Source organism: Marmota marmota, unplaced genomic scaffold, assembly GCF_001458135.2.
Source record: "Marmota marmota marmota unplaced genomic scaffold, marMar, whole genome shotgun sequence".
Classification (NCBI taxonomy): domain Eukaryota; kingdom Metazoa; phylum Chordata; class Mammalia; order Rodentia; family Sciuridae; genus Marmota; species Marmota marmota.
The window spans coordinates 31,504,049-31,519,264 of NW_026000240.1; the positions used below are offsets into that span (position 1 = coordinate 31,504,049).

The following is a 15,216-nucleotide window of genomic DNA, read 5'->3' on the forward strand; positions in this document are numbered from 1 at the left end:
CCCAGTTGGCGTTTACCATAAAGTGGCTTTTGACCTTTAGCCTTCAAAGAGGAAAATGATTTTAGTGTGAAAGGAGACAGCAACAACAGTGATGTGTATTCCTTTTTAAGAACATAAATGTGTTGACAAGAACTATTTGGAACAATTCAATTTCGTGTGTCTGTGTGTGTTTAAATATATTTGAAGGGAATATGGAACTGCTGATTGTTGCCCATTTTATTCCACCTTAGGAATCCAAGGAGTTGTGGAAGCCTATCAGAGCTGCCTTCCTAAGCTCCAGCTCTATGGCCCCACCAACATCGCCCCCATCATTCAGAAAGTCGCCAAGTCAGCTTCAGAGGAGACTAACACCAAGGAGGCTTCGGTAAGGAGAGGGGCGGTCCACCTGATCACAGGAGATTACCTTTCCTCATGTGGATATTGGCCACAACACCCATCCCAGTCTGACAAAAAATTCCAGATTTTCTACCTGCGTGAGTTTGGACAAGTGACTTAACCATCCCCTATCTTCAATCTCCTCTTCTAAAACATGGAGATAGTCAAACCCACCTCTGCTGAGTGGTAAGGCTTAGCGAGGTGTCATTGCCTGAACACAGAGGACTCTCAACAATGGGAGCTACTGTATTCACTGAAGTATTTCATATCCACCTCCTGTCCCAGGAAAGAAAAAATAAATCCAAAATAAGCTTGCTGTCCAGTGAGCCCATTCCACAGAAATAAAACAGTAGATGATTCTACCTCTTAGTGACAAAGTGCAGCAAATATTTATTTCACATTCTTTTTCCCCCTCAAGAAAAATGCAAACTAAAACTACTAGTCCAAAAAGAATTTGAGCCTTTTCCCTAATACTTGAGAAGAAAACGTATTACTCCAGTAACTTTTGTGTTTATTATTTTAAATTATATCAACATAATTCTCTTCAGCTTTATAACCTTTTTTTTTCTTCAAATTTAGTAAACTATTACTGATGTCTGAAATTTTCTATGTAATTCTATCCTGGTTCCAGGATGCTACATTCGCATAAATGTAAAAAAGATTGTATTCCCTCATCCTCTTGCATTAACTCAACCTTACTCACTTGCAATGCACCCATGTTCCAAGCCTTCCCTCATGTTAGGACAGGTTGAGGACCACACTCCTACCTAATGCCAACCTTTGCTTTTGTGCACTGGGGCACATCCCTCCCAATTGTCCAAGGACATTGACTCATAATTAAATTCCCACTCTTCCTGATTATCATTTATTTTTCCCTTTCTATTATAAACTCATTACCATTAGCAAGTAAACATTCCATAATGTCTCCTATTTATTAAAAATCTCTCCTATGACCCCACTTTATCCTTTAGTAACTGTCCCTACCTTTATGCCTCTCTAGAGCAAAATTCACTGAAGGAGTTAACGGTACTCACTGTCACCATCTCTTTTTTCATTAATCACTCTTCGATATGCAAGTAAAAACTACACTTGTCAAAGCCAAAATCACCTCTAATTTACCAAACCCATCAGTCAAATCTGTCTTCGTCTAGACCCATCAGTGGCTTTTGATCCAGGTGATCATATTCCTCTTGAAATACCTTCTTCACTTGGCTTCCAGAATACCACGTTCCACTGGTCTTCCTCTTGTCTCAGTGACCACCCTTTGTTAGTATCTCTTTCTGCCCTTACCTCCTACTCTTGACTTCCAGACGTTAAATCTCCAGAATTCAGTCTCTGAACCTCTTCCATTAGTCTGCAGTGTCTGTTCATTGTCATGGCCTTATATACCATATGCACACTATGTTTCCCAAGTATGTAGCTGTAGCCCAGCCTGTCTCTGGACTTTGAATTCATACATTCAACTGTTTATTATCATCTCCATCAGGATATCAATAGTACATACGTAGCATATCCAAATCAGAACTTTTGACCATCTCACTCATCCCAACTCCTTTCTCCAACTTCCCAGTCTCTATGATTCCAACATTCACCTAGTTGCTTAAGTCAAAAGCTTGATGTGGTTTTTCACTCCTTTCTTTCCTTCATGTCCTGTAGTAGTTACTTTTTGTTTCATGAACATTTGTCTCAACACTTTTCAGTTTAAAACAGCAATAAGCATTTATTATCTTGTGCATTTTCTGTGGATCAGAGATTCAGGCACAGTCGATCTGGGTGGTTGATGTTATAGTCAAGATATTGTCTAGGGTGGAGTCATTTGAAGGCTGATCTGGGGCTGAAAGTTCTGCTACCAAGGTGGTTCACTCACCTGCCTGTCATGTTGCTGCTAGAGGCTTCAGATCTTTACTACATGGGCTGCCAGTGAGCCAAGAAGGAGTAAAGCAGAAGTCACACTGTCTCTTATGATTTAGCCTAAGAAGTGGCACTCCCTCATTTCCATAATACCCTATTGGTTAGATGGGGCATTCCAATTCAGTGTGAGAAAAACTACATAAAGACATTAACCAGGAAGTGAGGATTATTGGGTGCCATCTTGAAGCCTGGCTGTCACACACCCACTTTCTAATCTACCATCAAGTTATAGCAGTCTATTTTCAAAATAAAGCCCAAATTCTGCCACTTCTTACTACCTTCATAGCTACTCTTGGTCACCAACTTTCTACTTGAACTGAGGCAAAAACCTCCTAATTGGATTCCCTCCTTCATTTTTTTTCCCATTACAATCTCTATTTCATGCAGAAAACAGACCCATCTTCTTAAAACAAAATTAGTATCATGTTACTCCTTTGCTTTAAATTCTCCAATGTCTTCTTATCATGCTTAGAATAAAATTTGAATCCCCTCATATGAGCTAAAAGGCTTTATGTGAAATACACCTTGCCTACCTCTTGATCTTAATTCTCCTCACACTCTCTTTTGCTCCCAATTCCAGTCACACTGGCCTCTCACAGCTTTTTAAACACACCAAACATATTCACACCCCTAAGCCTTTTCTCTTGCTCTTCCCTGCTAAGGTTTCTTTTATCCTAAACCTCCACAGGAGCCAGTCTCTGCTTCCATTAGGTCTCTACTCTTCTATCAACTCTTTTGAAAGATCCTACTGAATTGCTTTATCTAAAATCCACCCATCCCTATCATGCCTCAGCTTTACTTTTTGTTTGTGGCACTTATCTCTTACCTGAAATACTTTAGATGTTTCTGTTTACTTGAGTATTTTATGTCTCCTCTCTCCTTATACAGAAGCTCTGAAATAAGAAGAGCTTGTCCACGTGTAGTTCCCCAGTCTCATCTAGCAGAGAGGCTGACGGCTTGATGTGATCAAGTTTCTCCTGGGTGTGGAAGCTAAGAAAACCATGCCTCCTCCCTGCTCATATTTCCTCTCTCTTGAGAAACCATTGATACTTCTCAACATTGCATACCATCATCTCCACTAATATGTGGACTCTACAAGGCTTCCCCTTTCCCTCAATCACAGAGGCCTTGGTGCAAATTGAATCTTCATAGATGCAAGATTTAGGGAGAAGTTTGGGGCAGAATCAGTTTTTCATTTTATTTTTTAACTGTATTTTAGTTCTAGAACCCATTCTTTAAATGATATCTTGCTCAGAAAATCAACACATAAAACAGATAAAAAAAAAAAGACATTATTCTTGTTAAATTTGCTTAAGGAATAAGGTGAAAAGTTGTTTGTTCTCTTTGATCCCCTTTATTCATAACAGTGTCCAAAGCATCCCTAGAGCTCCCCAGACCCCAGTTTAAAGCGTGCACTATCTCATCTCCTCCGGTATACCAGGACATGCAAAAGTAAAAAGAGAAAGTACTGACCTAGGCCTGGACGTGGGGCTGGTATAAGCCAGCATGGGTTTTGGCTATTACTCATTCCTTCGGGGTGGTGGGTCTGCTCTGAAAGGACAAGTCAAGAGACGGGACCATATGCAAGAAGCATCTAATCCACATATCACCAGATAAATTGCCCCTCCAGATCAGGAACAGGTGCTTCTTCCCAGAGGTTTCTCCTGTTCTTTGAACAGTCTGCGGTCCAGAGTCCCTTGTTATTAGTGATATTTCTTAGGGTCATGAGCATAAACCTCATAGGCAAACTGTGCCAGGGAGTTAATTGCTATAAGATTTTCTTCTTGATTTTTGTGAAATTCTTCTAGAAAAAAAAGTCTCCTCTTTATCTAACTATGACCTTAGATATATTAAAAGCTCTAATACCTCATCCATGAGCATTTTACCAACTTGACTTTGGAAGAAGCTCTTATTGCTAGCTGTAGTGGAAATTTCCATCAGGGTTTTGATGCAACAGTCTGCAGCTTATTATCTTTGGAGTGGTTAGATTCTAAAATCCAAAAGAGCCAACATATTGTCATTTTAGCATATAAAAATTATCAGAGAGATTGTTTTTTCCTTTTTTGTACCAAAATTTTAAAGTCTGTGCATATTTCACACTACAGTATCTCTGGGTGCTGAGTTATGGCCAATACTTGATCTCCATTTAGATATTATAAGTTGATAGCTGAAAATATAGATTCATGTACCTGAGTTGTTCCAAACATAACTAAAAAGCGGTCAATAACTGAATTGGGTATCAATCTTTAACATTAAATTTAAATTCACTAAAAATTTTAAAATTCAGTGCTTCCACTGCCTTACCCACATTTCCAGGGCTCAGTAGTCTCATGGAACTAGTGTCTATTGTATTAGACTGCACAGCTTTAAATTCTTAAAAAATTTTCAAGCTGAGGAAGGCTATATCCATGATCTCATCCCATCCCTTATTTGTGAAACGAAGATGCTGAGACCTACAGGCATTGAGAGATTTTCCTGGGGTCTAGAAGGATGAGGCTTTGAAGCCACTCCCATCAATTTCTGACTCCCACTCTTTATACTACACTGTGTTTTGGAACTGCCAGTGAGGTGGTTATTAAAATTAAGCTATAATTACTACACCCACTTGTAAACTCCGTGCATCCTAACCTTAAGACTTTAGGGCTGCTCAGAAGAGGCACTCAGAAAAATATCGGACATCACTGTTGCTGTGGTCACTAAGTAATGAAGCCACCCCAGTGCCTAACTGGTATTGTACTGTCCTTGTCTCTCCTCCTTCCCATTCCCCACCACCTGGCATCCGACTTCAGCAATACTTCATCCTGCTGATCCTGACAGACGGTGTCATCACAGACATGGCCGACACCCGGGAGGCCATTGTCCATGCCTCCCACCTCCCTATGTCGGTCATCATCGTTGGAGTGGGGAATGCTGACTTCAGTGACATGCAGATGCTGGATGGTGACGATGGGATTCTGAGGTCACCCAAGGGAGAGCCTGTCCTTCGAGACATCGTCCAGTTTGTGCCCTTCAGGAACTTCAAACACGTACGCATATATGTCATGGGGGCACTTCCTGTGGGAGAAGAGAACCAAAGCGTGCTCACCTCCCACATGTGTTCACCAATGTGTGTGGTGATCTGTCATTCTTGAAGCAAACACCAGCTATCCCTGCCTAGGACAGCCATCTCCCACAGCAAGGATATGTATAGAGCATGACTCTTTGGAGTAAGAAGTGTAAATGGATGTATAGACAAGAAGTCATACTAACTATGGTAGCCAAAATGTTACTGATGCTTGCCCTCATTCATACAATTTAAGATCTCTAGCACCTGCTGCACCCATTGCTGCTGTGCACAGCTGGGAAGCTGCTCAAAGGTGCCTAAGTAGCAAGGATAAACCGAAAATCAGCCCGGGTCCTGCTTGTCAAGCCACATGCCCCAACAGAAGTCTGTTTTGCTTTGGTAAAGTATGAAACCTAAATCCCCTGTAAATATCTAGTAAGCAGCATCAAAGATTTATTTAAAACATTCATGCACAAGATGACAAAGGTAGTTCAAAGAAATATATTGAGCAGTTGAATATGATCAGTGAGGGGGAAATGTTGGAATAAATTTGCTAAAATAGACTGGTTAATGACCATCAGAATTATAAAAGAAAAAGGAAAAAATGAAGAAAGGAGAAAGAAAAAAAACAAACCATAATCATTGAATGACCTTCTCTACTGGATAGAAATTGTTTGCATCCTATCAGTTTTCTACAAATGAATTTCTAACTTTACATCTTGGATCTTTATCAATAATAAGTAGTAAAGCAGCATCACATTCCCCAACAGCCCTGAACCTGGCCCATTAGACAATGCTGTAGGATGATATTTAAAAGACGCACAGTAACAATTTTTTGCATTTCCAAATTGCGGATAATTATTAAGTCCCTGAAGAAAGGAACACAGTCAAAATTGCCACAAACCCCTGCACCTATAGGTTTAGGATCACCCAAAGGGATGTCTTCTCTGATTCATAGAAAGTTCCTCTCAAGCCTTCTCCAACTGGGTCTGGGAGTCCTTAGGGGTGGGTGGCTACAGACAATCCTCCTGTGAAAGCTGCCCACTACAGCCTTGCCTTCTGCCTTGCTGGTGGTGACAGTCATATGAGTCACCACACCTGGGCTGCCCCACCAGGAGGGAATCACCAAATTCCCCATGTCCTGAAGCTGCTTCCCAGTCTCCTTGAGAAAGGAAAAATCCCCTCCTTCACCAACATGCCCTATGCCCTCTGTCACCTGGAGCGTTAATTCAGGGAAGTCTGTGTCTCCATATCTCAAGGGTCCCTCCAAGAAATATCTTCGTTAGCTTCTGCTGCAGCCTCTGTCTTCATGGGGCTCCAGTAAACTATTTAGTTCAGGGTGAGGAAGCCACAGATACCATGACATCTACTCCAATCATTCTCTCCCGGTGCTTATTTGGAAAAGTCATTTCCTCCAGTCAAAAACTCATTTTCAGGCACAGTTTCAATTTGGGGTCACACTGGGACCCCAGCTCTACTGAACCTGGCAGTGCATGTTCTCTTCAGAAATGGCTTGTTCTGCTGTCTTCTTGGGGCAGACTTTACAGTGAGTATTCAGATAAATAAATCACCAGCCCCACAGCCTCACCTGAACCCTAGATTTCATGACCTTTCTGGGCCTCACAGGGAAGTAACTATACACTCCAGGGCTCTTGAATGATGAGATTCTTCATAACTGTACTGCCACATAATTACTATTGTCCTTTTAAGGAAGGCTGCAGTGTCATTAAAATCATTAAAGGAGCAGAAAATCAATCCCTGGCTGCAGAGTGGAGTGCACAGAGAGTTTTCAAGTAACAGCAGTGAGCCAATCTCCCCGACAAACTCTCGGGGCAATGCATGTGGGTGAGGGGTAATTATGCCACCATATCCCATCTTTCTCTTTCCTAAGAAGATTTACAAATAAAAACACTCACTAAATGAAAGATGCTCACCATGCACTCAAGGTGTCTGCATGTGGACAGCAAGGCGTGGACTACCATTCATAACTCTGCCTGAGTGAAGAGGGATCAAAGAGCTCACTCTCTAGGAGATCCATGAACTGCCCCAAACCACGCTTTCCCACTCCCCTCCCCGACGTGCACGTACATGCAAACACATATGTGCAAGAACAATATCACAGAGCCATCAAAAGATCTACTCTCTACCTCAGGCCTCCATCCTCTTCCCCAAACACTCATGGAGGGCCAGCTGTGCATGGCACACACTAGACACTGCAACCATAGCAAGATGGTAGAACCATGGATCCTAGCCTCAAGGGATTTTCTGGAAAATTATATCATGGGAACAGACATATGATGCAACCTGTGGATGGTTGAGAAGTGCTAAAATGTTTCTCTGGGACCTCAGAGCAGAGGGGGGTACCTATGAGGAAAGCCTCAGTGCTCCAAGCTGGTATTTGGGGAAAGGATAGAGCATTGGTGAGCCAGGAGTTGGAGATGAACTGGCAACAAGAAAAGTATCCTAAGCAGGGAAAGGAAGTGGGGTGCTGCTCATAGTCTCTGTGCTATGTAGTATCTCCAGTGGCTCTGAGAATAACTAAGGCAGAGAACCAGGAGCATATTCACCTGCCTTATCTTCATGGATTTTGAGTTAGATTTTGAGAACCATTTCATTATCCAAACTAATCTGCTCAGAATTCAATAAAAGAGAAGGTGAGGAGCTGGTATCAGTTCATATAAACCAGTAAGCCTTGAGTTGCCTGTTTTTTTTCTGCTCTGCATGATAAGTCAGAGCTTTAAAACGAATAAGGCATGGTTTCCAAGCTGTGTGGCTCTGGGAAAATTATTGAATTTCCCTGTGCTACAAACTCATCTCTAAAATGAGGCAAATGCTACACACACTGGAAGATTAAAGATGGGAGTCTATACAGAGTTTAGCACAGTGCCTGGTTTAAGGATGTGGTTAGTGTACACACATTTTATTACTGTTTTTACCAGCTGATTTTACATGTTTGACTTTTCCCTAACCAACTAATGTCCCCACAACCTCATGTGCTTGCAACTAGCTCTGATATTCAAGAAAACTCACTTAGGAACTATGCTTTATAATAGAGTAGCCACTGGCCACATGTGGCTATTTAAATGTATTAAAACTAAATAAAACTTAAAACTCAGTTCCTCAGTCACTTGAGCCACATTTCAAAGCCTCAAGAGTTGCCTGTGGCTAGTGACTCCCATACCAGACAGCACAGATAGAACATTTCCATCATTGCTGAAGGTTGTATTTGACAGTAGGAATATTTTGGCTGTGAGTAATAGTGAATCTGTTTTTATAGTGGATTAAATGAGTGTTTTTTAGCCAGGGATGACTACCCACAAGACATTTGGCAGTATCAAGGGACATTTTCAACAGTGACCATTATGGAGTGCTATCTGCATCTAGTGGCTAGAAGCCAGGGATGCTGGCAATACCCTGCAATATACAGGACAGTCCCCCACACAGAATTATGCAGTCCAAAGTGCCAACAGTGCCAAGGTGGAGCAAACATAATTTTTCTTGTGTAACTAGAAGTTAGGGGCTGGTAACTATGGGCAATTTCTTTTTTCAGTGACTCAGTAGTATGAGGGTCAGCATGTCATGATTTCCTTTCATGATCCCTCAATAATAAAGATTGAATCACAGTCTAATTCAAGGGAGAAAGAAATGGAAAAGGGAACTAGAGGCAACCATGTCTGTCCCCTTTAACCAAGAGGAAGAGAGTTCCAAGACACATCCTTTAGGAAACTCCCACTTATATCTCAAAGGGTGAAACTGGGTCACATGACCATCCCTAAAAGCAACAGAGGCTGCAAAATCAAATATTTGGCCTATTAGTCTTCACGATACAGATGGTCAAGGAGAGGTCAATAATAACTTTTGTATCTTCCCCAGTGTGCACATGGACCATGGTCTAACACATAATCCTGAGCAGTTGTTTGTAAAGTGAGGTTGAATTTTCCACAGGCTGTTACATCTTCAAAATGCAAGAGATCACTTTCAAAAAACTCCTCAGTGTTTTCAGATTTTTTTTTTCCAAACATATGTGTCTTTTCTTGAGACTCTGTTAGATGAACTGAATTTCTTTCCTTCCTGTTTTACCTTGGAGAGCACTGAGGCTTAGCAAATTGAATGACTGAGGGGCAAACCACACAGGAAAGAAAGAAATAGCAATGCTGTCACCCAGGCACTTAGGCCAGTCCTCGTTCCTCTGGCATTTCAAACACTTGTTAACTAGTCACTCTGCCCAAACTTTCAACCTCTTCACTAATAGGAGGCAATTAAAGTTGCTTGCCCAGGATTTGTGCAGATAGTACTAAACACCAGCACTAGGAATAGAATCCAGCTCTACTTAACTCCAGAGTTCATGCCTGATATTAACTTCAGTACTTTTCAGTTATAGATTCATCACTGTAGATCACATGGTCCTGTGCCCCAGCCTCCAAATCCTACAGCAGACTCACAATGCCAATAGAATTACGATAAGTGAATTAAGAATGGTATTCAAGACCCTTACCCCAAGCTCATTTTTTAGCCAAACGCCCACAAATCCTGAATCCCCAGTTCACACATGCACACACCTTTCTTCCCCATCAGATGAGTCATTGTCCCTAGAATGATTTAACGCCACCCCCTTACCTTTTCCTTACATTTTAAAAATATGCCCAACTTAAATACCACCACCTTTTGGAAGCCTGTTGCTATTTCCTCCAAGATAACTTAGTCTCTTTGTTCCCTGTGCTCTGTTCACAGTGTCTGACTTCCTCTAGCAGTGCTTCTCAAATCTCAATATACATGAGAATCCCCAGAGCATCATGTTAAAATGCAGATTATGACTCAGGAGCTCCAGGTTGTGTCTGAGAGTCTACATGGCTGATCAGCTCCCATGTAATGTGATGCTGCTGGTCTGTATCCTGTGTCCCACTCTACCTTACAGAAGGGTTCCTTTTGATGATGTGAGGCTCCCTTCACATGATTACAGCTTTACTGATGGCAAGAACCATAGACCCATAAACCCTAGCACAGTGCATGAAAATAAGTATCTAGAATTGAATGCAAACCAGAATCAAAACTGCAGAACAATTCATTCTGCCTTCCAACCTTCACCTGTCATCAAATGTAAATAGTTTTATATTTTGAGAGAAAAGTGTAAAAAAAATAGAAAGATGAAATTAAAGATCTATTTGCTAACAATCTGACAACTCTTGCGTGGAATAGATTCCCAACAGATATGAATGAATGAATGAATGAATGAATGAATGAATGAATGAATGAGACACAAGGAAGGACTCAACACTTCGAGTCTGAATGACCAAGAGCCAAAATCATGGTAATTTCTTCTTCTCTGCAGGCGTCTCCAGCTGCCCTTGCAAAGAGTGTGTTGGCTGAAGTCCCGAACCAAGTTGTGGACTATTACAATGGCAAAGGAATTAAACCAAAATGTTCATCAGAAGTATACGAGTCTTCCAGGACACTAGCTCCATGAACTCCACACACTTTTACAGAGTTCTGAAATATTACTCCTGCTAATATTTAATACTTCTTACTCTACCTGTATTTAAAAAATAATAATACACATTTTAAAATAGCACGTTTTGGTGATTTTCAACTGACAAATTTTTTTTTGCATGTGTAGCCCCAAAACCTGAATCTGTTAAGCCCTTGTATTGTTAAAGACTTTTTACAAAAAAAAAAAATACAAATCATAATAACTTACTCTTTACAGCATGTCGCCTTGAAATAAAATGGTATATGTATCCGTTTTTTATACAGGTTTGTTCAAATTTTGCTAAATTTCTTATTATCTTTACACTGTAAAGCATTTTGAAACATTTATTGAACGTTGATAGCCAAAACATAACTTTGGTTTTATCTGTCACAAGATGAGAGACTTTTCAAAATGGCAGATGCATGGACTGTATTTTGCATGTTTAAAATAATAATAATTATAATAATAAAAAACCCTCACACTGTTTTTTGCAGTCGTTATCTATAATTTCTCCCTGCTGAGAATGGTCTCTCTAACTAATGAAATTTATCCACCTAGAGGTAGTCTTGTTGAACTGGGTCTGGGCATTGAGCCCAGCCCCTCTCACACTTCACCATGTACACAAATCTCCAGAGAGTCTTGTTAAAATTCAGATTTTAATGCAGTAAGTCTGTGTGGAGCCCAAGATTCTGCATCTCTAACAAGGTCCCAAGTGATGCCAATGCCTAAGATGGGTGAGGTTCTAGACGTTAGGGTGTCATAATAGAGACCATCCCAAACAGGGCAACTCCCTCCAATCTGCTTGAGAATGGCACCCCTTCTCTGCCAATAGCATAGGGTCCTACCTGTCTCAGAGGTGAGAGTAGAAAGTAATGAGACTGATTCCAGAAGCTGAACATCTCAAATCAGTCTCACTGCTTTATAGTCATACCTCTTCCTTAAACAAGACTAAGGAGTGCTCCTCGAGGCTTGTCCCTGCTCTCTTCAAAGAAACAACACACAACACTGCATGAATGGTACCAATTTTACATCAGTCCCTGGGAATGAGTGACCTCAGAGTCTTCATTGCAGCCACAAGGATGGAATATTGTCTGTAGCAAATGGCCATATGATATTTAATATCCCCCAGATATTGATCTTTGTGCTTAATGTGGGGCTTCTTTTTGCCTCTTTTTTATCACTCCTGAGAGCAATCTCTACACACAGAAATACCTGGGGTTGTTTTTTAGGATGGAGGTGTTCTATTGGAGTATGCTGGTTCATCTTGAAACAAAACAATGAATGTTTCGCTCATCTCATCTTCTCTCAGAAAGCATAAAAGGCACAAAGAGGATTTTTTTTTCATCAAAGAGATGAATTAAATCACAAGATAAAATAAATCTGTTTGTTCTGTGTTTGAGGGAGAGCAGGATGAATAAGAAAATAATAATAAGCCTTGTACGATTTCCAGAGTTATAATTATAAGATCCTAATCTTGCAAATACATGTCAACCAAATGCACAACATTTTGGGAATGATGGAAAAAAAAGTATGACTGAAAAAAATCATAAATATTTAAACTGGATTGTTTTATGAATAAATTGGGTACTTACAGAAAATTTTCTAAGAGTTGTGGTCTTGTTTCTCTTCTCAAGGCAATTTCCCAACAGTGATTTGTTTCATTGTAGGTGAGGTTGCCTTAGGGTTAGGAATAGCTCTTTCATAGTCCTGTGGAAGCATGTGGATCTTTGCTTATAACAAACAAGGAATTAAAATTTTCATGTCATATATTACAGACATATCTGACGGTTATTTGTAACCGCAAACCAGGACATGAACTTCCATGTTTATGCACCTGCTGTATTGTAAGCACTCAATAGATGTTTAACAAATGCAGGGATGATGTTAATGTACCCTGCGATCAATCTCTAATCCATTATAGATTTAATAGGTTAAGTGTGACTTTCCATATACACTGTGTCATTCTCAAACATCTCTTGAGATCTCCACGTTTATGTCAAAATCCCCAGGATCTGTGAGATGAGGTGGTAAGGACAGAATCCAGTTTGTTTGGAAAATCCTTAAGGCAGTTTACCACCCTTTTCAAAGCCAGACTCAAGTTTAGCTCAAAAGAATCATAAAAATAATAATATCTAATAATTATTGAAGAGTGTCTTAGCTCAGATTTCTGTAACAAAATACCACAAACTGGATGGGTTAAGTAGCAGAAATTTCTTTTCTCACAGTTTGAGAGTCAGGAAACTCCAAGATCAAGGTGTTAGTCCTTTGGTTCCTGCCCCAAATTCAGGAATATTGGCCTCCTCTGATGATCTCAGATTTCTATGGTGGGTCTTTGGCATCTTGTGTTGTATAATATCCCCCTGGGAACAGTAGAAGATCCTCAGAATACAGCCAGCTCTTCCCACCTTCTTACCACTAAGAATAGTATATAGATCAGACATTAAAAACATAGTGGCTTCCAGGAGCTGAGCAAGTCATGTGGATGACGCAGGAACCTAAAGAGTAGAGTGGAAGGGATGGAGAGAAGCGGGAAAGGGCAGTTCAGAAGACGGCAGCTGCTATATAGCTCCAAGGGCCATGTCAGGGTGTGGACCCAATACAGTTAGTCCATCCAGTGTTTCAAAATAACTGATAAATCTGTTGTTTCACATAAAACTTATTAATTTGTAAGTATAAAAATACAATCAAGTTCAATTATTAAAAAAAAAAAAACCCTACAAGGGCCAAACTATGAGTCGTGTGGAAAAAAAAAATAGCTCTGGATTATGTTGGCTCTGGAATGAGAATTTGGAACCACTGACTTATGTCCACATATGGCCCACTCTCCATTGGGCCTCAGCGGATAATATACACTCTTTAGAAATCTTGAGGACCCTAAGAAGATTTTATTTTCTGTGGTTCATATCTATTGATACTTGGTGTATTAGAAATTGAAACTGAAAATGTAATATATTTATTAATTCATGTCAATAACAATAATAGACTTGTTATATGTTAACACAAATAAGATATCTTAATAAAAATATTTTTCAAGAGAAAAATAAAATATTTTAATAAAAAAGTACATTTTCAAAAGAAGAGTGAGAATAGCATTGTCTTATAATCTTCACAAATCTATGGTGTCTTGAATGATATAAGACAGCTGGGTTCTCATATCTTCTTCACATTCAGCCTATTGTGAAATTATTTTTAAAGTTTTATTTCATTTTCAATTGACACACAATAATTATACATGTTTATGGAGTACAGAGGGATATTTCCATACATGTGTATAGTGCAAAATGATCAAATCAGGGTAATTCACATATCACTGTTAACATTTATCATTTCTATAATGGAATACTATTTAGCAACAAAAAAATGAAAGTCATTTAAGACAACCTAGATGAACCTGGAGGACATTATGTTAGCTGAAATAAGCCAGGCACGGAAAGGCAAGTACTGCATGATCTCACTCCTATGTGGAATCTAAAATAGTTGATCTCATAGAAGTAGAGAGTAGAAAAGTGGTGCCTAGAGGCTGGGGAGGGGTGGGGGTGGGTAGGAGTTGGTCAACAGGTGAATGAAGTTTTGGTTGAAATGCAATGTTGAAAATCTAATCTCGCATAGATATATATTTGGAAAAGAGAAAGCCATTTTTAACGTTTTCATATAATTGTACTTATTCTCCTTTCAACTGCATCTAAATTTAACAAACAGTAGTTTTTTTAAATGTGGAATATGAAATCATCAATGAAACTTCCCTGGCATTCTCAAGGCTTCATTAACCCGCATAGAATTTTTTTTAAAACAGTCATTTGGAAAATTTTGAACCACTCAGATGTGTTAGATATTCTAAATACTTATACAGTCTATTTAGAACATCAAAAAAAGTCACATGTTTTAATACCATATCATACCACTGTTAATCTCATAAGAGAGTTTTCAAGCATTGAGAATCTGTTCAATTTGGGAGGCAGATTTGGGTTTTCCAAAATTGTAATCTTTGCTAGAAAACTCAAATAGTGTTATTTTTGGCAGCAACAAATACTATCAGGTTTTTTTTTTTCTGAAGTACTAGGCTTCCTTCATTCATTTTCAAGAAAATATCTCCCAAATACTCAAGCCTATTCAGACTCTATCCATCAGTTTTTAGTTGTTGCTTTTTTTTCTTTCTTTTCTTTTTTTATTATATTTTTTTTAATTTTTTTTTTAATTTTTTATTGTGGGTTGTTCAAAACATTACAAATTTCTTGACATATCATATTCGACACTTTGATTCAAGTGGGTTATGAACTCCCACCTTCACCCCATACACAGATTGCAGAATCACATCAGTTACACATCCATTGATTTACAAATTGCCATACTAGTGTCTGTTGTGCTCCGCTGCCTTTCCCATCCTCCACCCTCCCCCCTCCCCACCTCTCCCCTCCCCTCC

At 39.6% G+C, this 15,216-nt stretch overlaps 1 protein-coding gene across 2 annotated transcripts in view; it reads left to right on the forward strand.

Moving 5' to 3' along the window:
• Cpne4 (copine 4) overlaps positions 1-12,394 on the forward strand; it is a 470,863-nt gene extending 458,469 nt beyond the window's left edge. For both annotated transcript variants that reach the window (XM_015487310.2, XM_048793882.1), the window contains exons 14-16: positions 231-364; positions 5,076-5,312; positions 10,659-12,394. In XM_015487310.2, coding sequence (XP_015342796.1) covers positions 231-364; positions 5,076-5,312; positions 10,659-10,793 — 506 coding nt within the window. In that variant the 3' untranslated portion in view covers positions 10,794-12,394. The remainder of the gene's footprint in view (positions 1-230; positions 365-5,075; positions 5,313-10,658) is intronic.
• Positions 12,395-15,216: the final 2,822 nt, after the last annotated feature.